This window comes from Plectropomus leopardus, chromosome 19 (genome assembly GCF_008729295.1).
Source record: "Plectropomus leopardus isolate mb chromosome 19, YSFRI_Pleo_2.0, whole genome shotgun sequence".
Classification (NCBI taxonomy): Eukaryota; Metazoa; Chordata; class Actinopteri; order Perciformes; family Serranidae; genus Plectropomus; species Plectropomus leopardus.
This window is the reverse complement of record NC_056481.1, coordinates 23,313,726-23,339,509: the sequence shown is the minus strand read 5'-3', so window position 1 is coordinate 23,339,509 and position 25,784 is coordinate 23,313,726. Positions and strand designations below refer to the sequence as shown.

At 42.4% G+C, this 25,784-nt stretch overlaps 1 protein-coding gene across 1 annotated transcript in view; it reads right to left on the bottom strand.

Annotated features, from left to right (window-relative positions):
• Positions 1-1,261: 1,261 nt before the first annotated feature.
• Positions 1,262-25,784, bottom strand: part of cacna1g (calcium channel, voltage-dependent, T type, alpha 1G subunit) — a 190,942-nt gene continuing 166,419 nt past the window's right edge. Inside the window, exons 29-37 of the mRNA XM_042508301.1 lie at positions 23,466-23,536; positions 20,700-20,778; positions 20,248-20,369; positions 17,026-17,448; positions 14,863-15,015; positions 10,490-10,612; positions 7,612-7,819; positions 7,156-7,325; positions 1,262-2,756 (exon numbers count right to left, since the gene is read on the bottom strand). Coding sequence (XP_042364235.1) covers positions 1,791-2,756; positions 7,156-7,325; positions 7,612-7,819; positions 10,490-10,612; positions 14,863-15,015; positions 17,026-17,448; positions 20,248-20,369; positions 20,700-20,778; positions 23,466-23,536 — 2,315 coding nt within the window. The 3' untranslated portion in view covers positions 1,262-1,790. The remainder of the gene's footprint in view (positions 2,757-7,155; positions 7,326-7,611; positions 7,820-10,489; positions 10,613-14,862; positions 15,016-17,025; positions 17,449-20,247; positions 20,370-20,699; positions 20,779-23,465; positions 23,537-25,784) is intronic.

The following is a 25,784-nucleotide window of genomic DNA, read 5'->3' as shown; positions in this document are numbered from 1 at the left end:
ATCTGCCAATACACACAAAGAAGCAACTAACTGCTTCATCAACTAGGCGCATTTGTTCGGTGCGGGGAGTGGACCCGGTGCTGCTTGGATACAAAGGTTTCAGAAGACAGGAGGCGCTGAGGGATTCCTTTACAACTCCACTCGCTGAATGCAACTTTTGGTCATCTGTGAGGTGAGAAACAGACTAGCTGTTGACTAGAATATTTTTTTAATTTCCACAGTGGATTTAAAAAAAAGCATGGACAAGCTGCCTAACCAGTGACAGGCACACACACATAGGATGGCACGGTTACTTTCACACCTGCTGCGGATCGTGCTCGAGTACACATTAATCGTGCCAGAAACCACCTTTTTAAGCTGTCTCCATCACGGTTTGTGTCTTGTGTTCACAAATGAACTGGACTTTGGGTTCAAGTGTACTTGGATCTGGGCCTGGGTTCCTAATGTGACACCACACCAGAACTGGAGTTGTATCCAAGGACCTTTTCTGACCTTATCTCATACTAAATAGGAGACTTCTGCCGTGACTTCATCCTGTCTACATTCATTCAATCACAAGATAGAGTGCAGTGATTGTTGGTAGAGATGGATGCACTAAGTGTGTTAATGTTACAATTTAGTCTTCCTTCAACCTCCTAAATATTGTCTCCGCTATTAGCAGTCTCCAGTGTCAGAGGAGAGTTCACCTCAGTCTCCTGAGGCAGAGTGTTTCTGCAGTGTCTATTCTTCACTCAGAGATTCAATGAGAGGAATGGACATCAATCTCTGATGTCAGGAGGGACATCGGTCTGCTGCAGACACACACCTGAACAAGAAAAGTTGGATTAGTACATTCTAAGAATAAGTTAGAGAAGAAGTTGGGTAAAAAAAAAAAAAGCCACAGTAGAATTAATTTTAAGTTTTAGTGTTCTTGTCTGTCTCCACATCCCGCATACAGACACCTGAGGGGCTGTCACAGATACTCCAGAGAATCAAGCAATCACTGAAAAAACTTCAAGTGCAACTTCCTTTTCCCTCTAACAATCAAACCACCACGGTCTAATGCGTGTGCTTAAAAATCCAAGCTCAGTTTAATGACTTGTTTTTTTATATATATATTTATATATTATTCCTACAAATACATGGTTTTCAGCACTTTGAAAAACGTTCACTTTCCTCAGTAAACCAAGAAAGCTAGAAATATCCTACAGTGAAAAAAAAGACAAAGACAAACCATCTCTGACAAAAAAAGAAAAGAAAATCACAAAAAAGACATGGAAAATAAACAATCGAAAGAAATTAAAAAACAACATCCTGTACAAACACTATGGCCCAATAATTTAAGAAAATAGTGTCTCTAAAACGTTCATATTGCTTTGTACCTCCACCGATCGGGCACCCTGTGTGACATCACGCAGTTCAGATGGCGACCACAGACGGCGCCATGTCCCAGGGATGCTGATGTCACTCCAGAGGTAACGGGTCAAGCTGCAGCCGGCGGCGTGCAGGCGTTGCCGAAGAGAAACAGTCATGTTTGTGTTGTTTCGTGTGTTCTCTTCTTCTCTGGTTGTTTTGGCAGTAACAATACAAAGACAAGGGATGGTCACACTACTACAGTACTGCACTCCTTATGAAACCAAGGATGTTTTCACTGTTAGTTGTAGTTTTACCATTATTACTCTCTACAGCATTATTACTAGAACTATCACCATCACAGATACACGGTGTGCATCGTGTGTTTGTGTGTGTGGAGGGTTCGTCCGGCTGTGTGCGTGTGTGTGTCTGTGTGTTGCAGTATCAGTGTTCAGTGCTCAGAGCTTGTCTTCTCTGGGGAGAGTCAGTAGCTTGGGGTTGGTGTTTGGCGAGCCTCCGTCCTGTCCCGAACCCTCTCCGACCCCCAGGTCAAAGGAGTCCTTGGAGTCACTGGAGGGCGCCCTCCTCCTCAGGCAGGTGTCCCGGCTGGGCAGAGGAGGGGGCATCCCTAATCCCCCCAGCCCCATGCCCCCGAGCCCACCCAGGGGTAGAGGGTAGAGGCCGGACTGAGGCTCCAGTCCGTCAGGAGGGTCCACGGAGATGCACGGTGGGCTCATCTTCTTCTTGCGTCGGGGCGAGGGCAGCGAGGTCTGAGTGGAGGTCTGGATCTGCAGGCTGTCAGCCTGCGAGACAAAACCGGAGGAGGTGGAGGTGGTGCTGCGCTGAGGGCTGGACTCGACAGAGGAGCACACCTCTACAGAGTGGCGCCGCGGGTCGTCCAGCCAGGAGTAAGGGCGGGGGCGAGGCAGGGGGGTGCTGCGGCCCTGCGTGTCGGCGCTGTGGAACCTCTTGAGCTGCCTCAGACACGGACTCCGGCTCTCCTGGCAGCCCGCGTAGCTCCTGTAATTATCGCCACTGTCCTCTGCTATGACGTCATCGCTGCCAGCCAACCCCGCCTGAGTGATGAGGGACACTTCCTGGTCCACCTTCTCCTGTTGGTGCGGCCTGGCTGGTAAGGGGGGAGGAGGCGACGGGGAGGAAGGGGAGTAGGAGGCGAGGCAGTGCTGGTCGTGAAGCTGGGTGTGCACGCTGCTGGGGCGCGATTTAGGGGAGGCGCCTGGCGTGGCGGGGACCAGGCAGAGAGCGGGCTGCTGATGATGATGGGAGCAGGGGGAGAGAGAGGCGGAAGAGGAAGAGGAGGAGGGGGATGGAGGGAGGCCAAGAGAGGCCATATTCACAAGTCCTTCAGTGCTCTCCCCTCCGTCTGAACACAGGGCCTCCTGAGAATCAGTAGACACCGCAACCTGGAGGACGGGGCATGGAGGGAGAGGGGGAGGGCGGGATTAAATATTTAGGAGAGAAGGGCGATGGGGATGGGGGTAAATGTGCGGTGGAGGAAGGGAGGGGGAGATCGGAGGGATGAGAGGGGGAGACTAGTTAGTGTGAGGTGATGAGGATGAGAAGCAGTAGTTTGGGGTCAAAGTTCACAGTCTGGCCAGCGAGTCCTCAGAGTGCTCTCTGCTCGTCTCCCTGAAGGCAGCGTGGGCTTGAATCCCAATTGCAACAGTCAGCCGTGAATTATAACCCAGAGGTTACACCAGATTACTCAACGGCAGAATTCCGTATTACGATTTGTCAAGATAAGTTGGGTAAACAACTTTTGTCATTATTGCATGTGTTCCTTGGTTTTGTGTTATTAATTTACTGCGCGGTGCTTCTGTTAGCCAGTGTTCTGTTTTCACAACTGATGGGAATATTTGTCAAAGCCCTCCTCCACTCTTTAGTGATTATTGTTCTTGCTTCATTTGGATTTCTGCGTGTCGCGGGACTAAATTATGTATGTGTAGAGTTTGTTTTCACATTCATCTGCTACAGGAGAAACGTTTCGCTGTGCTCGCCTTAAAGGTCCAGGTTGTAGGATGTTTTTGGTTTTAGTGCACAGGTTACAGAAGTGACATTTCTCCAGAACTACAGTGGCCGACTTGAACGGTGTATTTGTTTCTTTGCTTGGGACATAGAGTGTTTATAAAGATGGTCATGACAGCTCCCCTGAAGTGCAGCTTAAACATCACAATCACCTCCTTGTGGCTGGCTGCACTACACGTCAGTAAGCCAAAATAAAAACTCAAATCACGCCAAATACATTTCTCCCAAAGATGTTACTGTCAATTAAGGTAGCTCTCATCAGGTAAATGTTTGTTAGAGTGATTTTTTTTTCTGATGAGTTTGGGTTTAATGAGTTATTTAATTTTACAAAAAGGGGATTTTCTGCCATGACTGACAGCTATGTCTGCCAATCCGTGCACTTGCAGTCAACAGCACTGCTCATGATTAGTCAGATGGGTGTTTTCGCAGGAACTCCTCTATTGTGGTGACTGCCACTGCGCAGAATCTGGCTCCGAAAAACATCGGCAGCAGCCATATCCAGGATGTTTTGGCTTCACTTTTGCATAGCTGGGGTAAGTGGAGACACATTGTCCATCTCTATATACAGTCTATGGTTAAGGTTACTGTAGAAAAAACATGGCCTACTCTGTGGAAGAGGACCTGCTCCCTATGTAGATATAAATGCATTTCCTGAAGAAAATGAGTGTGAATGCTGACATCTGAAATGAATATAAAAGAACTGCTGAATAGCAGAAATAGGAATCAAATTAACTAGAAAGCTAAAATGTTGACTACCCTGCTGAAATCCCCAGAGGCTACAATGTAAAACTGGCAGAACTGGAAGCTGAACTTTTAAGAAGAAGCTGAACTAGCATTCACACTTCACATGGCAGATCATTATGTATTTGCCTTAAAACACATCTTGATGAGACTTTAAAAAGATGTGATGAATGTAAAAAAAAACCTTCCAGAGAATTTTCATTGAAATGCTCCTTAACTTTGTTTGAATTATATAATCCAGACTTGTGTCATTTTCCCTGTAAGTCATGTTTTGCATCAGAGAAGGTTGTGACTGATGTTCATGATATTTCCATGTATTTCTCATCACTAAAGTTTACACTGATTTTCTTTTTGGGCGGAGGGAATCAGCTAACTGAGCGCTGGCTGACACAGTGAACTCTGAGCCACACCACCTGACCCTCTAACCTTTGACGGTTCACACAAAACCCTGTAAACCGACAGCAGTGCAGTGTGTTGTTCAATTTACAACCATATTCTCATCAGTGTTCCCGTCCCGTCATCCTTACCTCTGAACAAAACCGTCTACAGGGTGTGAGGCCAAAAGTCAGAGGGTGAGCATAACATGTAAATACTATAGGAGAGGAAGGGTTAGTAAGCACAATGGTTGCTGAAACTCAAAATAATGACTTGTTCCTTACAAAAACAAACTGGGGAAAGGAAATCATAATAATAGTTGAATATAATCGTCTTAAATAAGGTCAATTTAAGTGTCTTGAATTTATAAAAATGATGGTACAAAGCATGCATGAGTTGTTTTGGCACTTTGAGAAATATTTGGACTCATGGGTTCCCCTGCTTGAGCCTGAATGGTGGGACCACAGAGACACCTAGTGGTCCAAGATATCACAATCAGGTCAGACCAATCAGCAGCCACAGCACTACAACGCCAAGTCACAAATAATAACTGGACCATTACTAAGAAATAATCACTCTGTGGCACTTTTTAAAGTAAAGCAGGGTTAAGTGCATTAACTACTGCACTCTGGTGAACAACTATGTACTTTTTAAGCACTAGTCTAGTCAATAGAAAAGTCACAAGTGCTCCATCACAATGGTACTGCGTGTAAAAAATAGCCAAATGCATATGGACAGCACTCGCTGTTCTTTTGCAATCCCCTGAGTTATATAGTTTGTAGTAGTAGTAAGTGCACTGCATTGTTGGTAAATTTCTCAAGCATGTAACATCTTAGTCTGGCATGAATACATTCTATCACACAGCTGCTGAATAATCCACTGATGCAATGCCACAGCTAGCTCCTGCTGCTTTTATAGAAGGATTAATAAACTCAAAGTCCCAGTGAGGTTTCCTCCGGGCAGAGCTACCTGTTAGAGAGTTTAGATGCTTTGTGGCTGATGGTTAGCAGGAGACAAAAATCAAATGAGTGAAAAGGGAAAAGTAAAAAAGGAGGGAAGTCTGTGTTAATCTGTCTGTCTGTTGGGAGATGAACATGGAGTCCAGTGTTTCTGAAAGGCCCAGTGGTAGCTAAAGTCTGCTGTTTGTCGCTGTTTCAGAAACAGGAGTATCTGTGTTTGAGCAGGAGCTCAGGGTCGGGCGGCTTTTGGGCCCAACTGAGCTGAGGTCACAAAGTTAACAGATACAATATGGAAAATGAGTCAGCAGATCAGTAAATAACAGATAGGAATACCAGGAAGAAGGGAAGGAAGGAGGAGGAAAAAACAGTGAAACTGTTTAGAACATGCAGCAAGGAAAAAGATTTATGAAAGCTCTAAACCAGTTTTTCTCTGTAACAAGATCTAAGGGCCACAACTGGGGGAAAAAATTGATGTCAGAAGAATATAGTTGTAGTATTTTTTAGATTAAAGGACCATTGGTATATCAATTACTCACCTTGTGTTACTTTGAAGTCATTAAGAAATTTTTCTTGCACTCCTCCACAAAGAACGAAGGAAATGGAGAAAATCTGTGACGAACTGAAGTTACAGGTTCCGTGTTTAACAACAGCAAAACCATAAAACAAAACATCCCTAAACAAACTCTCTTACAACTTGAGCAGTTTAATTCAAGTCTCATTTGTTTTTAACTAAAAGTGAAAGTTATCTTTGACTCCACTGATGAAAACAGTAATTTTATGTCACTGAAGATGTGAGCTGCTGCTCTACTGCTGCCTCCATCAGTTTGTTTGTGTTATTGTGTGAATACAAACTAACCCTTCAAAACAACACAGACACACAATAACATAAACAAACTACAGATGGAGGGAGTCGTGGACTGGATAGCTTTTGTCAATGGAGTCTGTTTTTGAAGAGCATAGATCATTTTCAGTTTGGGTTCAGTTCCCTTTAAGAAAGGGCTGTCTGTTTGGGAACATATGACCAGATAAATGAGACTTTGATTATACTGCACGAGTTGTGTAAGAGAGGTATACTTTTGATGTTGTTAAACACGGACCCATTTTACCACAATTTATCAAGAATGTTTTAAATTTTTGGATTCTTCTTTCACTGAGGAGGCATACAACAAAAACAAAGTTTTCTTCATGAATTTAAGGTAACACAAGGTAAATAATTAATATAGAAATGCTTATCTGGGGAGCGGAGTATTCCCTGAAAAGAAAATTAAAGATACATAAAGAATATTTCTCTAAATGTTATTTTACAATTACAACTCTACTTTTATGATAGAATTTTTTTTATCTCATCATTGAAACTAAAATCATGACTCATAACATTAAAACTTTTTCTCAGTATAAAACTTTAATAAAAAAACATTAATTCATTATTTTTTCCCCCCAACAGCAGCCTTAATACTCTCGAGGTTTTCATTTACACCAAACACCTCAGCACTCCAGTTCAGCTTCTTGTCTCTTCTAGGAAGATGCTTTAATCGGTGAAATCACCCTCCGAAGTGTTCGGCATGAATAAAAACTTGTAGAACAACGGGCCTAACTGACACAGAGAGCCACTGAGCTTTCATCACAAACTGCACAGAAACAAACGGGCCATAGATGTGATTTTGGAGAAAAGAGAAAATCTGAAAGAGTGTGATTTAGTCACCTGTCTGCGGAGCGTGCGGCTGAGTGTGTGTGTGCGTCTGGGAGGTGGTAGTCGTGGTATACTCTCCGAGTCTGAGTGGCTGTGGGGGCTGATGGGTCTGAAGAGGTCTGTGGGAACGGTCAGCTGCTGGGAACGCTCCTCTGGTTGTGAACGCACAGAGCTGCTGGAGCCTGCACACAAACAAGCACAGCACTGAATATGGAATAACAGCAGAACAGGTACAGCAGGTGTGTTTGTTCTCAGAGGAAACAACCTGAATCTTCCTGGGTTGATGTCAAACTGCATTATGTTACAAACCAAGGCCTCCAAAGTCCTAATGAGGTGTCACAAATTCCAGACCAAAACAATATATAAGCTCCCAGGCTACAAACTCTTGTCTTAGAAAAAAACATAAACAGTGTCCAGGTGTTTTGTCAGGGAGGGCTGTTATTGTGACATTTATTTGATATACATTACCTGATTGGGACCTGTGGGTGCCCAGTATGTGCTCAGGCCCCTGCGTCTGTGCTAAAAGATGTGCTGGAGCCAGGTTTGTGTTTCCAAAGGGCTGCACGGGGAGGAACATGTAGCTGTCGTTGGGCAAGGAGTGTGTGCGTCCCACCGTAGGCTTCCTGACGCTCAGCAGGTTGTCCTCAAGTGGCTCCCCGGGATCGAGCTGCTCCGGCTGGGAAAGAGAGAAGAGAGTCAGGATTCCTCTGGAGCTGGAATGACTGGGCTACTCTTTAACTCAAGCACTTTCACACTCTTTTCAACACATTCACAAGTTGATATCGTTCTAAGACAATGTGAGCAAAGAGGCGGTTGTCATCAGCATACACAGAGAACAGACAGGATCTTTTGCATGTTGGAGTTGACTGGCACAGAGCTGCCACAGATCACAGAAACAAGACCAAGCTAGGCTGAAATTTCCTTTTTTTTTTTCTTTTGTGCGCAAGACACTGCGTCTTGTGTCTCCATTTCCCCCCGCAGTCATGTAACTTTAGCCTGCTCCGTGATTGTGTGTCAGCTGGGGCAGTGTCCTGCAGCCATTACAGAACCAGTTCACACTCATCACAGAGCTACTGGAGCTCACTTTGCGCCCCAGTAGCAAACGCACGACAGGTCAGAGAGGAGTGAGAACTACCACGACGACAGGAGACAGTACAAACACGGAAGACGACTGATAGGAAAGGACCACGAGAAAAGACATGGACTCACATGTAAAGCACATAGGAAAAGGACAGAAAACTGAGGAAAAGAAAAAGGAAGGAAAAGAAGGTTACAAAGAGAGAGATAAGAGAAAAATAAGAGTAGAGACAAAGGAGAGAAAACTGCAAACTGGCGGGTGAGGAGGCGTACTACTCTACTGGACTGGACTGGACTGGACTGGAGAGTAACACACATTAGGCTGGAAAGGTGGAATGAGAAAGAGAAGAGAAAGTTGGAGGGCACATGGTTAGATTCACCAGGGTCTTTCAACGCCTCTTGTACACCTCTGCTTCCTCACTCCCACCTTTCTTTGAGTGTTCGTCCCAGCACAGTCTAAGTCCTGTGTTGGCCCGGATTCTCTGCTTCTGAGACTGCCAAGGTTACCGTGACCCTCTCTGGGGAAGACACGTGACCATTCGGGAGTGATGGAATCATTAATGAGCCAAAGTGGTTGTTAATTATATTCTGACACCCAGTTGACATTTAATTCATTTTCAATTTAAAGGGAAGATGTCCTTTCAATGACAGAGCCCAGTGGGACAGGACAGCATGAGGAATCTATGGATGAATCCTTGTGAGGATGCATACATAAGCCTCAACGCATGACAACTGACAAATAATGGATGAGGTGGTGACAAAGAACGCTATGATGGAAAGCAGTGGTGTTCCCTCCTGCGAGTCTATTATTTTCCTGAGTGAGACATTTTGGATGCATCATTGTGCTTCCATGAGTGCAGCTAGCTCCATTTGTTTTCCATGCAGCATACAGTAAATAGAGTTGCAATTGTGTGTCTATAATTGGAAACTTCTGTGAAAATAACTTTTGCTTAAACTGTCACTATATTCTGAAAGAAGAACATGAGACAGTCGTTGATAAATATCATTTCGGTGTACTGTTTGGCTGTAAAATGCGAAAGTAACGGCAACTTAAAGGACCAACTTTCTAAATTTACAACTAAACAGTGCACTATAATGTTTCTGAACCCATTTGAGGCGAGAAATATAGGCAATGCAGGTGGGTGATTGATAAAATATTGTATCTATACTATTATAGTATTTAAGATGCCAAGTCATTATTTTTAGATAAGTTACTACTTATTTTGCAAAAAATTACTTATTATTTTGAGATACTGAGTCATCATTTCGTTCTCCCCATGACGGTGTGGCTTTTCTCCGTCCAAAAACCTGCAGGTCAGGTTAACTGTTGACTCTATATTGGCAGTAGGCGTGGCTTTGAGCTCGAATGGTCGTGTGTCTGCATGTGTCATCCTGTGGTAGTGTGGTGATCTGCCCAGAGTGTTCCCAAACTCTCGCCAGGTGTCAGCTAGGATCGACACCAACATCTCTGCAATGCCAGGTTACTGAATCGGACAATAGACCAAGGCTGTTTAATATTTGGTAGTTTGTTTCAGAGATAGTTTGCTCTGTCTTGACCTATAATATCTCTGCTTTATCAGCATTTAGCTGCAGGGAAATTTTGGCAGTTGGGTGGGTTGACATTATTCTGCTAATCTTTTGTAGGGTCATTGCTTAGATAGATAGACAGTAGATAGACAGATCAACAATCACAGTAACACAGTGTATTACACATTTTACATGTCAGAATTTCCTCTCGCATTGGGGCACTGACTATATGATATGGGGGGCTGAATTTCATGAAAGAATTTTATCAGACCACAAATGAGATAAGAATTTCCTAGCTAGTCTTTTGGATTTTCCTGAACTATTCATTCTAAGTCCCTCACATAGAAATCAGTCCACAGGCTATAACAGGCTACCGGGAAAGTCAAAGCAGGTCTCAGTTTTTAAGTAAGGCTTCAATCCATTCACCCATGGCAAAAAAAAATACTTTATACATGTAAAAAGCTACATACAGAACCTTTTATATGAAAAAAGTTAATTACAGCGGCGCTAATTTTTGTTTCTTTTGTTTCTTGTGGGACTACAGGTGAAAATAAGCTGTTAAGCTAATTTAGCATCCAATTAGTTTCCCCATCAACCTAAACTTGTTACACCCCAGTGTGTGAGAGTAGTGGGGCAACAAGTGGCTTTGAAAGTGCCCTGGGAAAGGAAACACTACAAGATACTGCAGAGGGAAAGAGGAGGCAGAAGGATGAAGAGAGAGAAAGACAGGAACTGTCAGTACATTGCATTCCAGACTGGTTAGAAAGAGGGGGTTAAAATCGTCAGGGGCCGAGTCGTCTGTCAGAGCTAGGGACCAGGATTTCTCAGAGGCCAGAGACAGAGCTTCCATCTCCGCTAGAGGGATCTAGGCAGGAAGAGACAACGGCTGGTGAGCAGAGAAAACAAACGCACACTCCGTGCAACAAACAAAGATAAGGACAATACACACAGATAAGACCTGCAGCTAACAGGAAAATACATGTTTGAAACAACATTTATAAAACTGAAAGTGGAAGACAAGCTGAAATTTAAACCACATGGCTACCTTAAGACTTTTAATCTCCCTATTTTTGTGTTGTGGGGTTACCAAGAGTCATATCATGACAGGGTCCAAACACATACACACACAGCCTGATGAATCTGACAGACTATGTGATGCCAATGAGACCAATCACACTCACTCACAGCAACAAACAAGCCAATAGGATGGGGAATTATACGGTGGCCGATAGGGGCAAACACGCTGCTTCTTATGAAAACATGCAAATAGACAGAACACGAGCGAATTAAGAAAACATCTTCATCAATATGAGGACACATGCACAGCAGAGAACACGCTGCAAATATCACAACACAACACATAAAGAAAATGTGCCACAACACATCACAACACAACAAAAGTGTTTCCAGAGGACACCTGATGGTGATGCACATATCTGGATGTGCTTGCTTTGGCTGTGGTTTGTGTCTTACTTTGCTGGAGTTGGCCAGAGCCCTTGAATAGAAATGTCAATTTGCTTGTGTTTTGTCTGTTTGCATGTATTTTCACACGTTGCAGTGTTTGCCCCTGTCAGCCACTGTAGAATCATTTATATTGTATGCACTGTAATGCACAGTCAGATTCAAAATTGCAGAGGCTTGGTGTGAAACAAAACGCCTCTAAGTGCCTGTCCTAGTCTTGATTTAATTCACATTACTGAGCGTGCAGAGTTTGGCGTCAGTCTTGCTTTGTTTAGAAGCTTTGGGCGTCTGTGGCTCCTGTAAGCGGAGCTGCTGTATATTTGGCCTTGTACCTGCTTAACAGGGGAAATGCTTTCTGACAGGCTAATGGGCCATCTGAGCGAGGAGGGGCAAGACCTGAAACTCAATGGAAAACACTTCTGCTAACATATCAGAGTCAGAGAAGAGGCCCATGGCATCTGATAATGACATCTCAGTCCCATTTAAAGCTTTTAGAAGATGGGGTTTTGCAATGCTAATGTAATTGTCCAAAATTTGTCTTCAAATGAGGAAAAGAGGCACCGAGATGCATTATTCAGTGGTGCAGTGATCCATAGCTTATTGATTGAGCCATAACTCTGCAGACTTGTGTGTAAGAGTGTGATCTCTTCTCTTCAGGAATGGTGTGTATAACTGTCTGGCAGAGGACGGATTCACATATATGAACATGCCATGCATTATGTACATAAAGACAGTAACAGAGGAAAACAGTGCTAAACCATGTCACTGAGGCTGCTGAACCAGACCAAAAACCTGCCAAGCATGAATGAATATAAGTGAGTGGAGACGTGAGCGAGGGGATGAGATCATAGCTGAGGCGGGATATGACGCACTGCACTGTGGTGGGCAACAAGGCTGGTTAGAAAGGGGGAAAATATTCAATGTGGAGGAATGCCAGGACGGTAATGGCTGTAGGGCTGCACGATATGTACAAAACATCAAATGCTTTTCCATGAATTTATGAAATGAGGTTCTTAATATATGCAGAGCTGTCTTTGACTGTGCAGGCCAGGAATTCTCTACTCGACAAACTTTTTTCATCTTTAAGTAATTTAGTCTGGTATTGTGTCATAAAATGTTATTTTCATTAATACATATGGAGAATTCGGCCAACAGTGGTGAGATAATTTCACCTGTTCTCAATAAAATTCAATCATTTCAAGGGTGAACCAAGCTCATCTCCATACTACACTCCCTTAACTTAAAGGGTCAGTTCACCCAAATATATATATATTTTAAAAAAACACTTAACTACAGCACAATAAACCTTTTTTTCTTTTTGCTTGTGACACCATAAACAAAATGAAATATATTTGCGACCTGCCGACCTCTAATCACGTCAGTTAGTGAGGATCATTTCAATCAAAGTGTGATTCTCCCTTTTCAAAGGCCTGATTAGGGCTCCAAGCAAACTTGGGCGGTATAATGGTATTACGTTACACCAGGGTATTAAGAAATCCTGAAGTTATGTTTTTCAATACCGTCATAAATATAGGTGCTCCTCTTTCTATTAAACTTATTTTAGGTAGTGCACAGCACGCACCACCAAAGCTCAGTCTCTGGTCTCTATTGGTAGAACAAACAGCTAAGCTGAAAAACACCCACCCAAACCTAGCTCTAAGAAAATGAGAATGTCTGAAAAATATGCATGATTTTGAAAAGCATAATTTGTACTGATATGATGTTGAGAATTACAACATGTTATTTCTATGGCCTAGAAAAGTTCAGTCAGGATTTGTGAACATGAGCTAGTCTCTCTCAAAGCTAGGACCAGAGACGTCAGTCTCGAACGTGTCATCAAGTTAAGTCTGAAGCTGCTCCATAGACTATGAACAGAACCTGATTTAGTGGACCCACAGAATGTTTTTTTTTTTTTTTTTTTATAGCCAAATGAGATTTATTTTGTTGTTGTGATCTCAGTTCTGAAACATACAATGTACCCATACAGACCGAATCACTGTGACATTGTGTTAACAAAAGTCTCTTTTGGGTATATAACTGGCTGGTTATTCTAATAGCAGAGATATGTAATATTAACATACTTGATGATTTCTGTAACATTCAAAAAATAATAGTTAATTAAGGTGGTGTCATAGTTCATGTTTCTGCTGTGCCTAATTTTTGTACTTTTTTGCATTACTCTCAGCTTCGATAAACCAAATCCTCTGGCATGGAAGCTAAGGAAAATACTGCTGTGCATGGGACTTACACTGATAAGTTGTGTTTGGGTGTCTTTTTTGGTGGCTAAAAGCTAACTAATTGAGGCAGTGTTTGCTTGTCGCTGTTTGACTTCATGTACAAGACACAAGGATTTTATGCAAGAGTTATTGTACATAAACATTGTGATTTGATCTATACTCAGAACATTCCCCTGGGTGCTCTCAGTGTCATCTGGAACATCTTTTAACATTCACTGTCTATGGAGCAGCTCCAGACTTTATACTCAATTACATCAGAAGTCTGAGGTTTGGCACTTTCATAGACCATAGGGATAACATGCTGTAATTTCAGAATTAGGCTAATGCCCCCTCTAAAGGGAAAACACATTTTCAGCATGGTCAGTACACCTAAATACAAAATCAATACATCTGAATTACTTCCCTGCAACTCAGAATATTATGTTCACTGGCACGCAGATAATATCCTACAAAAAACAAGACTGACTCAGTTTAACCAGAGGAGGTCAATAAAATTGTGTTTGTGTTGCTCACAGCACTGGAAAATTACATTTAATACACAACATCTCTCTCTCAAGGATCATTGTTTCCTCTGATAATCCACAGAACACTGTGTGGAAGATTTTCATAGGGACTATTTTCTCTGTGGAAAGTAGTTCCAGTTCTAGATTATCCAAAGTGATTAGGACATTGTTTATGAGAGGATACGCAGCTGTATAATTTTTAACATATGATTATGAAAATGCTGTGAGCACAACAACAGCCACAACCATGGTTTCATTCACCTTTTTTGCACTGGGAGTGGAGGCATAAATGTTGGAGATATGTTGAAACTTATGACAGACCAGTGAAACTCAACTTACAGCTGGCAGGTCGAATCTGAATCAGGCTCCCCCCGACCATTTACTAACTCATAATAAAAATAAATTTTCAAACTGGGAATTGTTTCTATACATTTAGTACATATAAGGTGTAAAAGTGCATAAAGAAACAATCTAAAATCCTAGAAATTTCCTTAAGTCCTAGAAACATGTATGAAACTGCTGCGACTGGCCCCTGTCCTCCTGACCTCCTGTCATTTTGCAAAAGTGGCGCCCAGGCAAAGCACATTGAGAATCCCTGGGCTAGTCTATTTATATAGCTTCAAACCACAAGGAAAATTAATTCCTTTTTATTTGGGTGAACTGACCCTTTAAAGGCATAATCCCTTGTTTTTAGAAAGTCTTTGTGTAAAATTGCATTGAAAACAAGAAATATGATTGTATTTAGCCTTGTGCAACGGGAAAAAATACTATCTGTAATCTTTTGTAGATTTATCATTTTGAATTATAATTTGCTTTCTTATGATAACTTGTGCAGCCCTGAACATCAGAAAGAAATAAGACCCGCTTGACGTATGAAATGGAGGAGGTGAGTCAACATTCTGGTGATTATTGACCTTCTTGTCGCTGCTGTGCTTGCTGGGCTTGGGGGGCAGCGCGTAGTAGTGGCAGATAGAGCCGGACAGGTTGTCCATCAAACTCAACTCTCCTTCCATTGAACCCTGGATGACCAGGGAGACCGAGTCAAACTGCGCTCTCCGTTGGACAAACTTAGATAATGCAGAGTGAGAAAAAAAAAGCAGAGTGAGCAATAGAAGAAATGAGAAAGAAAGGGACGGCAGAAGATATAGAAAAAAGGACAAGAACAGGGGAAAAGAATGACAAAAGACAGAGACACATGAATAAATGTTGAAAGAGTGGAACACAAAGAAAGAAAGGGAAGGAAAAAGACAGTTGATCAGGTAGAAACAAACAAAGAAAAACAAGACAAAAGAAACACATCCAACAAACACCAGAGCTATATTCTGGCTACTCTCCAAACCTGTTTTAACTAATTAACTTAACACTTTAATGTTATGACTGAATATATATACCCTCTTGATAACCAACAACAATCACAGGCTGTCATGTGTTATCATTTAGGTCCACAAGGGGGCACTACAACACCATAGTAGAACTGTCCTTCCACAGGGCAGAGAAGAGATTGCGGCTTAGCCACACATGTTTTAGGAGAGTGGTGGAGGAAGACTGATAACATCTTCGAAGGGAAACACATCGATAGCGAGACCTCTATTTCCTATCCCCACAAAGTTCCCCGCTGTCTGGAAATAGCTGTTGAAGTTAACAACAAGACCCTGTGGTCTAGCTTTCCCATGGCACTGTGACCTGTCTATGACTGGCATGTCCTCCACAGGGACCAACCACACACACACACACACACACACACACACACACACACACACACACACAGAGGCATGAACAAACACAATCTGAAAACCATGCTGATATGGGTCAGTATTGGTTACACTGAATAATGCAGTCCATTTTATACAATTGTGGCCTTAATTGTGGATACATCATACATGAATGTAACCACTTATGTTTTGAAATGATGCCAGAATGTGTAGCGAATATGTCCTAATATGGCCACATCCGCTATAGTTTGTAAACATATGGGCTATTGCATGGAGACAGTGAAGAGGCATTCCTCCCAAGAAATCCATTACTTCAAATACTATCCATAAAGCTCAGTGTCCCTCAGTAGGGGCCAGAGAGTTAACTAATGGTTTGAACCAGAGTCAGAACTAATGACCGGAGAAGTGGGGGTCATCTGACTGGCCTTACAGCTTTGCCCCCAGCAGGAACTGACCTCAGAGCATCTGTCATGTCATGCAGTATGCTGAGTGGACCATTGAGAATCGAGCAATCTGACCTACACAATATATGAAGGCGTGTCTCTCTTTTACTTGTGTGCAAAAGAGTGTACATCTTATAAACACACTCAGACAGAGCAGCCTGTTCTCATTCCAAAGTCGTCAAATAATGCCGCTTTGTCAGTGGTTTAACACCAAAATCACTGATTTGGCCCTGTTGCAAACTGACGCTGCTGGGCAGTGTCAGTTTGCAACAGGGCCAGACAGTGTTTTGATATGGTGCCGGTCAGCCAGGCGGCAGTGTGATATGTGAACAGATGGAGCCAGTTTATAACGTGGCTCGATGGTACCTGTGGCGGCCATATGATACGCCACTGGACAGCATCAGATTTAAACTCTGCTGATAATGATGTAATATATGGCGCTGGAAAGTCTGTATATAGTGGTGGATGGGTCAAAGAAACCTCAGACTTTTACCCAGGAGCCCACTGCTTGCTTCCTGTATCAATGTAGAGCCAAACTATTATGTTTTTTCTCTAACCACGTTATCGTTGATGTCCTGGGGTTGGTTGCCACATGCTTTTGTTGCCTAAATCTAACTATGTGCTTTTGTTTTCATCACAGCATCAACAGCAGACCCAGGAGGATACTTACCCTGTACGTGAAACCAAAAGTCCACTGACAAAGCAGTGTCATGTGACATCTTGGGATGAGAATGCATTGACTGACATGACTTTCTTAGCAGTGTGATCAAGGCATTTAAAGCTAAGGCATGTAGCTACAGAGTTGAACACTACAGGGTTTTGGCAAGTATCCTCAGGGATATCATAACAAAACAACTAAAAAAGCACACTGTCTAACACACACACACACACACGTACAAACAACACCAAAGAGATTCCTTACCTCTAGTGGGGGATCCAGGCATGAAGGGGGGTCTGCTCTGATGTTTACAGTGTCTCTGGTTATATCAGCAGTGGGTGAGTCCATAGGACCGTCTCTTTCCTGCTCCCTGTCCCCTCCTCCAGTGGACCTCCAGGGTGAACCCCCAGAACTGGATCTGTCCATGCCCAGTGCTAGAGGGGTGAGCTGGGGCGACCTCGTCGCCATTTCCCCCGCTTCCAACTGGCGCTCCAGCTCTAACTCCGCCTCCAGCTCCGCCTCTTCCTTGGCTTCTTTGTTGCTCTCCTCCAGGTGCTTCATCAGGACAGCAATGACCACGTTGACCAGGACAAACTGAGCGGTTAGAACGAAGGAGACAAAGTAGATGGGAGAGACCACAGTGTTGTAGCAGGTGCTGGTGTCCTGGGCGCAGTCCCTTAAAGTGTCCTGGAAGAAGCATGAAAACATGACATGAGCATATCAGCTAAAGCTTTTGCAGTAAGCAGTGCTCTACACAAACTAATATCGCTACTGGATGATTCTGCAAAATCCTTAATTACATTCAAAATGGACAACTTTGAATGCCCAGTGGCAATATTTTATTTTTTAAGAGATAGCAGTCAATCAGTCCTGATATGTCTTGACATCTATTGGAAGGTTTGCCATGACATTTTGCACAGATCTTTATGTTGCCCAAAGGCAAAAGCCTGCTGACTTTAGTAATCAGCTTTTCATCTAATGCCAGGTCAAAGTTTCCACTTATCCAGTAAAAATACATCAATATCTATCATACTGATTTATTATTGGCACCAAATTAAGCAATGTCATTAATGGCTCCCTTATGATGTCTCTTATAATGACTTTGATGATATCCTTATTCATGCCACTTCTTTATTTTTTATTAAGGTCATTCAACAATTGTTGGAGGGATTGGCATGAAATTAGGTAAACACATGTATTTCTTCCTCATAGGGCTGAGTATTGCTTAAAAATGATAATACCAGTGCCCTTAAAGTGACACCAATACCAACAGAGTATTTCATTCGATACCTTGGTGTGTAGTAAGCCATACTCTTAAACTTTTTGGTGGCATCTTTGCCAGTGAAATACTAACGCTAGACTGTATGGATTGTAGCTGCTGCTGTGGGTGTCTGAGCTCCATGCCAGGGACTGCTGTGAGAGTCCACCTGGCATCATACACACAACGCTAACTGTTAGCATCAGGCAACAGCTAATGTTACTTTACAGTAAATAATGTTTTTTTGCGACAGAGTCAAGCCGTTTCGGTGTTTGTTGGGACCTTTTAACAGTTCAGTGTCAGACGTTAGCCGCCACTTCTGTGTTAGGTCGCACAAAACAGGAAAACTTTTTTTTTGCCGGCTGTGGCTGTGGAGATGGCGGCATAAGGAAATTTGCTTATCCAGTGGGAAGTCTGGACGCCCTGGGATCAAAGCACCAGCACAGAAAAGGATGGAATGTAGGAATCATATAACTGGAGATGTTTCAATACTACCTGGTCATGATACCAAGCCCTGCCCCCTCAGAAGGAACTGTAATCACATTAGTGACCCCCTAAATTGTTATCTAGTGCCACCATCTGGTCAAAACTTTAATTTGAGCAAATACAAAAAAACTGACATTATCATCAGCTTCAGCTGTATGTCATGTATTTGCTAATTAGCAAATATTAGCATGCAAACACCCTAAACTAAGATGATGAACATACATAATGCCTAAAAATCTAAATCAGCTAAACACCATCACTATTATTGTATGCATTTTAGCATGCTGACATTAATATTTAGCCTGTGCAGCCTTACATAGCTCTTTTTGTGGCTGCTGTATCCCTGCATTAATAACTTCAGCCACAGTATGGTTGGGAAAAGATGATGTTGATAGTGCCAAAAGACAAAAAAACAGGTCACAAAGTCAGGTCTCTGTTGTGAAAGTAATGCACTACATCCATCAACACGACCTCCACACTCTTACTTTCTGCTTCACCACATAAAGGGCACAACACTACTTCTGGCACTGAATGTTGGCAGGGGACTGTGCTGCACAATTGTCCAAAATCAACATGTATTTTTAGGGGACTGAAACAGACACAAAGATAATAGACAAACAACCATAAAAATTATACATTATATTGAGGTAACTTGCAGTGTATCTGCCACTGTTTTGTCTTCGAGCTAAAATGTGAGCAAATCTAGTGCTAAAAGAATACAACAGCTAACATTTACTACCAACTGTTATTGGTAGTACAGAAGATCTACAACCAGCAAAATTTCAGGGTGGACACAGAAGATAAGTAGCACCAATTCAGTATCTGACCAAATGTCTTCCTTGCTGTTCCCAAAATATAAAGTTGAGTGATGACTAGAAAAGGGTTTGCAGAACACTATGATGTCACAGCTGGCCTTTTGACCTGTTGGATAGAAATGTCAGCACCTCATCACTATGTCCTATAAGACGTGTGTTAAATTTTAGCATATGAATTTTTAAGTTATGGGGAAAAATGTGTTTTATGAGGCCACAGTGATTTCTCAACCATCAAATTCTAATTAGTACATTGTTTCGTCCAAGTGGATACTTGAGTCAAATTTTAGGAAACTCCCTTAAGGCTTTCTTTGGATATTGCATTCATAAGAATGAGATGGATGCAAGTTCACAGTTACCCATACCTTTAACCACCAGATTCTCATAAGTTCATTGTTGAGTCCAAGTGGATGTCTGTGTCAAATCTAAAAAAATCTCTCAAGGCATTCTTGAGATATGACATTCACTAGAATGAAAAGGATGCAAGTTCACAGTGACCTTGACCTACGACCATCAAAATGTAATAATTTCATCATTGTGTTAAAGTGGATATTTGTTCTAAATGTGAAAGAATTCCCTACAGGTGTTCTTGAGATATCACCCTCACAAGAACGAGACAGACAAGGTCACTGTGACCTTGACCTTTGACCCATGACCCCCAAAATCTTATTGATTCATCCATGAGTCCAATTGGATGATTAAATTTGAATAAATTCACTCATGGCATTCTTAAGATATCATGTTCATGTTCATGAGATGTCCGTATGGACAACCCGAAAACATGCCTTGCTTTTGGCCATCGCTATTGCCAGTGTGGAGGTGCAAAAAAGGCCAACACATCACCACTAAATCTGCCCTTGTTTCCTGCTGAAATACAAAAGAATGAAAGTGCAATATGTGTATGTATGTCTATGTCAGTGTTAGTTTCACCTTCATTATGCCATTCCAGTTGTCTCCAGTGGAAACTCTGAAGAGCAGCAGAAATGCCATCCCAAAGTTTTTGAACGTAGCATAGCGGCCCAGACCCTCACATGGGTGGAGTTCATCACAGACTGGGGAGACAAGGAGGAGTAAGGGGGGGGTGCAAAAGGAGAGTCCCAGCCAAACAGTAAAGTAGAGACACAGAGATAAAAAAAAGTTGTAACAACACAATGTTAATAACTGTAAAAGTATTTTATTACGCTCTAAGCTACCAGCTACTATTTGAAAAAGGGAAATCAATATGGCATTTCAACAAAGGGTTTTTAGAAAGCAATTAACATCAGATAGATTAAACCCACAGAGGAGTGAATTAAACACTCGGTGTAAGCCTGCGTGCCTGAGTGGTATGTATGTGTGTGAATCATTGTGTGGTGTGCCTGACTGCCTGAGTGTGTTCTTACTCAAGTCACCAAACAGCTCCACTCCCAGTGCTGCAAAGATAAAGAAGAGGAGCATGAAGAGGAGACCCAGATTCCCCACCTGCAGGGAGACAACAGGAAGAGAGAGGGATTAGTCAGAGGAGAGAAATTCCTGGCAAAATAAACCAATAATGAGAGACAACAAACAGCTCATTCCAGTGAGAAAATGAATGGAGGGTCATGAGGAAGCAGCCAAGAGAAAATAGAAGATATGGCCACTGACCATTCGCTAAACCCCAACCAAACAGCGATCGTCCAATTATAGCCTAGCAACCGTAACTAAGCACGGCAGGCCTTTCAAGCTTTGGATTTCCTTGCGCGTTGAGGCAGTGAGCATGGGGCTGTAGTAAGAGATACTTCATATTTAAATAGTTTAGATGATGGTGTCTTTCTTTACACCCTTTCCAAGTCCAAAAAACAAATGTAAGGAATGGATTTAACAATGTGTTTATCTGGTGTAACATAAGCAGAAAATGTTAGCATATCTGGCAAACCAGCCAAGATGTAGTAACTAAGCTTTCCTGAACATTTCATACCACATTATTTGGTGGATTTTGAGGGGAAAAAAGTATTTTGACAACTAGCACATCCAAGGTGTGGTATTCGACCAATGTGTGGAAGCCTGTCGAGGAAGACACTACAATGTCGACTAACGTTAGCAGTTCTGTCCTGCTCTGCTACATTTGGGGGAGTTTAAACTGGAGCAACTGTAGCTAATCTCAAGTTAACAGTCCATCTGTTATATGGAACTACACTTCAGATCTGTCGGTTGGTTGGTTAGTCAATGTGCTCTTGTCTGACAAAGTTCACATGGGTCTTACAATTGCAGGTGTTACTTTAATATGGTCGTGTGTCCACCAAAGCCTTTTTTCCCCAGCTGAAAACGACAGTTGTTGCTCAGTATTTGTATTTGTCCTCTGTGACAGTTGGTTGGTTAATTGTTTTTCCCCCTCGGATGCAGCGGTATAGAGATTTTTTTTTCTTTTTTAAAGTTTATTTTGAGCTTTTATTGCCTTTAATTAACAGGACAGTGTGAGTGTGAAGGGGGGGGGGTGCAGCAAAGGGCTGAGGCTGGATTCGAACCCGACACAGCCTCTGTACATGAGGCGCCGCTCTATCCACTGAGCCAACAGGTGCCCCGTATTACGAGATATTTAATGTTAGTAATGTTATGTTACATTAGTCCCATACCCAACCCCAGATTAAACTGCTATAGTATCCAGTATGTCAAACTTTTCTCATCAGTCCTGCTCAATGGTTAGTGGTAAGTCTGACTGGTGCATGCAGCTCAGGTGGAAAACCATTACAGTGCAGAGGCATTGTAAACAATTTAGGGTTCGGTATCTTGCCCAATGGTAATCGGACATGCTGGAGGAGCTGAGAAATGAACCACCAATTTTCCGACTAGTGGACGACCTGCTCTACCATCTGAGCCACAGTCACCCCAACAAAGGAAAGCTGAAGTGACACAAGTTGATTATTTAAGATTCTTATATGTCCCTTTGATGAGTAAAAAATATGTTCCATTTGTTGCATTTATGCTCAGTAAAGCTTTGTCTTCACTGTCGGTTCAGTTGTGCATGTTTTCTTCCTTGTTTTTCGTTTTGAGCTGTTTTGGTTTTATGTTGTCTGTCGTTTACGTGGCCAAGAGGTTTTTGAAAAAAGGCAGATTTTGGTGCTGTGTTGGCTCACGTGTTATAGTAATCCCTGTACACTTATGTCACTCAAGGTTGCTCTTCTGCTGGGAGAGTACCTGTTTGAAATAGGAGCTAAAGAAAAGTCCCTTAAATCAGCGTCCTAAGAACTATGATCATTCCTATTTTTCATGGTGCATTCCCAATAAAAATGGTTCTAAGTTTATCCAGTCCGAAAACACCTAAAGAAGGTGTTTTCAATTGACTCTTGAATCGGCTTCGAAAAGAGAAACTGCTTTTGTGTATGTCTGTCTGGAATCAAGGGCTCATTGATCAGAAATTGCTGAGACTTTCAGGCGTTTAATCTGCCACTATTATCACTCTAAATTGCATATGTGCCTTGCATGAATGCTGTTAAAGAGTGACTGACACAAAGGAATAAAAGCAACAAATTCTGGGTAAAAATATGAGGTGCTTTAATACTGCAGCTGATCCTGGACAAGAGTAAAAGAGATAATAGTGACGAACAGCTTTGATAGAGAGGTGGGTTTAGGTAATGAAAAGCTTTAGGATTTGTGTCTGCTGCTACTGTCAATGCTAATCAGCATGTGGCAACCTGCTCACACTCCCACCACCCTTTATTATCAGATTTATTAATCATGAACACTTTTGACAAGCTCTAGGAGGAATTAGCCTGGAACAACACTCACTCTCTCTCTGAATGACAGAGGTAGTATCAAAGGACGCTGTGAACACAGGACTGCTTTTTATCTCAATCCAAACACTGCAGAAGTTGTTCTAATTTACCAACTCCAATCCACCCACCATCGCTCAAAACAAAACCTGAAGCCACATTCTCTTCCCGATCTCTGCAGGGGGTGGATATGCAAATAAGGGTCTCTAGAGTTGTTAAAAAGCTCATGGGAAACAACGTCGCCCTGAATAAGAAGACTATGTACCAAAAAAAGAAATGCTTCTGGGATGTAATTTTAGGGACAGCTTCTGTGGGACGTTACGGGAAATGAAAAGCCAATGGAGAGAAATAAGGATGAGGAAAAGAAAAGAGAATTCAGAGGCTTTGGTGGATGTTTTTTTAACACAATTGACTGTGTACCTGCGGCAGGGCTTGCATAACGGTGTCCAGCAAAGCTCTCATCCCCACCGCCATCTTCAAGAGCTTCAACACTGTGGGGACACACATACAAACACACACACTGAAAATGAAAGATTGTCTTAGCAATATTAAAATTGTTCAGTCTTACATAACAGAACAGGGACTTGAGCCATCACGCCTTCACTGAAATTGAAGGGCTCAACGTCTTCCGGTAGTGTGGTCACAGATTTCCTTTTATTGAACAGCATTACGCTTTTACATAGCCTGATTGAGGTCATATCTTTCTGATTGGGGTTGCAGTTTGACGAGGTCACTTATATGGTGAAGGGTTACCAATGGAACTACAAAAAGACTGACAGATAATGCATAATAATGAGTGGATAAATAGAGATACACCAAAAGTGGTGCTTTTTCTTGCCCTCGGCCAGTGACTTCCAGGAGTCTCAACTACCTGCCAAGCAAGCTCACAGTGATGACAAAACTCCAGAAAGTCACTGACCTTGATGAAAAGTAGCAATTCTTAGCAAACCTACAAAGATTTTTGGTTTAACATACACAAGCAGGTTAAAAAAACAAGTTTAAAGCTCAGTTTTTAAAATTTGCTTAGAGGCAGGTAAGCTGTTTCTCCACGTCCAGTCTTCGTGCTAAGCTATGCTAATCGACTTTACCCTTTTCATCACCATACAGAGATATTTTTCACTTTCCATACAGGGAGAGTAGTAACGATTTTCTTGTGTAACTCTTGACTCAGGATTCCCACACGTTTTCATGGACAAAATGTGAAACATGGAAAGAAAATGAAGGAAAGTCTGTGACAATAAGCAAAGGGTCACACATTGATGCAGATTTGAGCTACGTTACATCAGCAGCTACAGAAAATAAATATGATGTTACGTTACATTACTTGTAGTGATGCATGATAATATCGGCGCGTTATCTGTATCGGCAGATGATTTGCACAAAAGGATAATAAAAAAAGTATATACTAAAAATTCAGACAGCTATTGTTAGGCAGCTTAAGTAGAATCAAAGTTGTTAAATAGGAATACAAAATAAAACGTTCAGCTTTAACAGAAAATGTAACTGGTACATCAATGCTGGCGTCGCAAAAATGTGATAAAATGTGATCACAATAGAGCCAACGTGTAAATGATACAGACTGAACAGGGAACATGAGATGCATGTAGATGCCAGATAGAAAATGAGCCAACAATTGGACCCTGCCAAACACACACACACACACACACACACACACACACGAGCATGTGTTTGTGTCGGTGCCTTCTGTGTGACAGTAATCAATAGCGACTTCCATGCTACTTCTTTTATTACACGTTCAGTAATCAGACAGAACAGATGAGTTTCCCTCCTGTCTGTCTTATCTCCTCTTTCTGTCAGGTCTCCTCTTCCTCTTTCTCCTGTTTCCTCCCCTCCAACCTTCTCTTATCTTTAATTACCTGGACAGTAATCAGGCCGAAGCACACAGGCAGGTTTGCTCTCCCGTTCCTTCTCTTTCCTCCTGCCAAATCCATCCCATCTCTTTAACTGCCCCTTCCTAATTCTGAACCTCCTCCACCTGATTCCACCATTCTCTCTCACCCACGACCTACCTTTCCTCCGTCATTCATTTCCTCCCCATTTACTTTATCTCAACATCAACTTCTCCTCCTTCCAACTTCTTTCTGTCTTCTTCTAATCTATTTTCAGGTCAGAAGTTATTCATCATCCCTGCCTCCTCCTTTTATTTCTCCCCTCTTCCCTCTCTCTGCTCGTTTATTCCCTCCATACCTAGACTCAGTTTCTCGCAGCTTAATTCACTTAGTGTCATAATGTGTCTTGACTCTCCTCCACCCTTGGCTATCTTTCCTCATCTCTCCCATTTCTCAGTCTTTGTGTCTGTATTGTAACTCTCCTGTTCCCTCTCGGCGCTGTGTTTGCCAGCTCACTGTACCATCTGGTCGACTCACACCCTGCCTGAACCCCGCTGAGACCCGCCATGCAAAGATGATAAAGAGGGGAGTCCCAGGGATGTGGCTGTTTTACAAGGCAGCTTAAAAGAGCAGCACCGTGAAATAAAGAAACTGTGTGTATACGTGTCTGTAAGGAGGTGAGTCAGGGATGGATGGATGAATATATGGATGGAAGGAAGGATGGATGGAAGGAAGGAAGGAAGGAAGGAAGGAAGGAAGGGTGGATGATGGATAGATGGATGAACAGAAGGAAAGAAGGAAGGATGGATGGATGGATGGATGAACATGGATGGATGAAAGGAAGGAAGGATGAATGGATAGATGGATGGATGAATGGATAGAGAGGCAG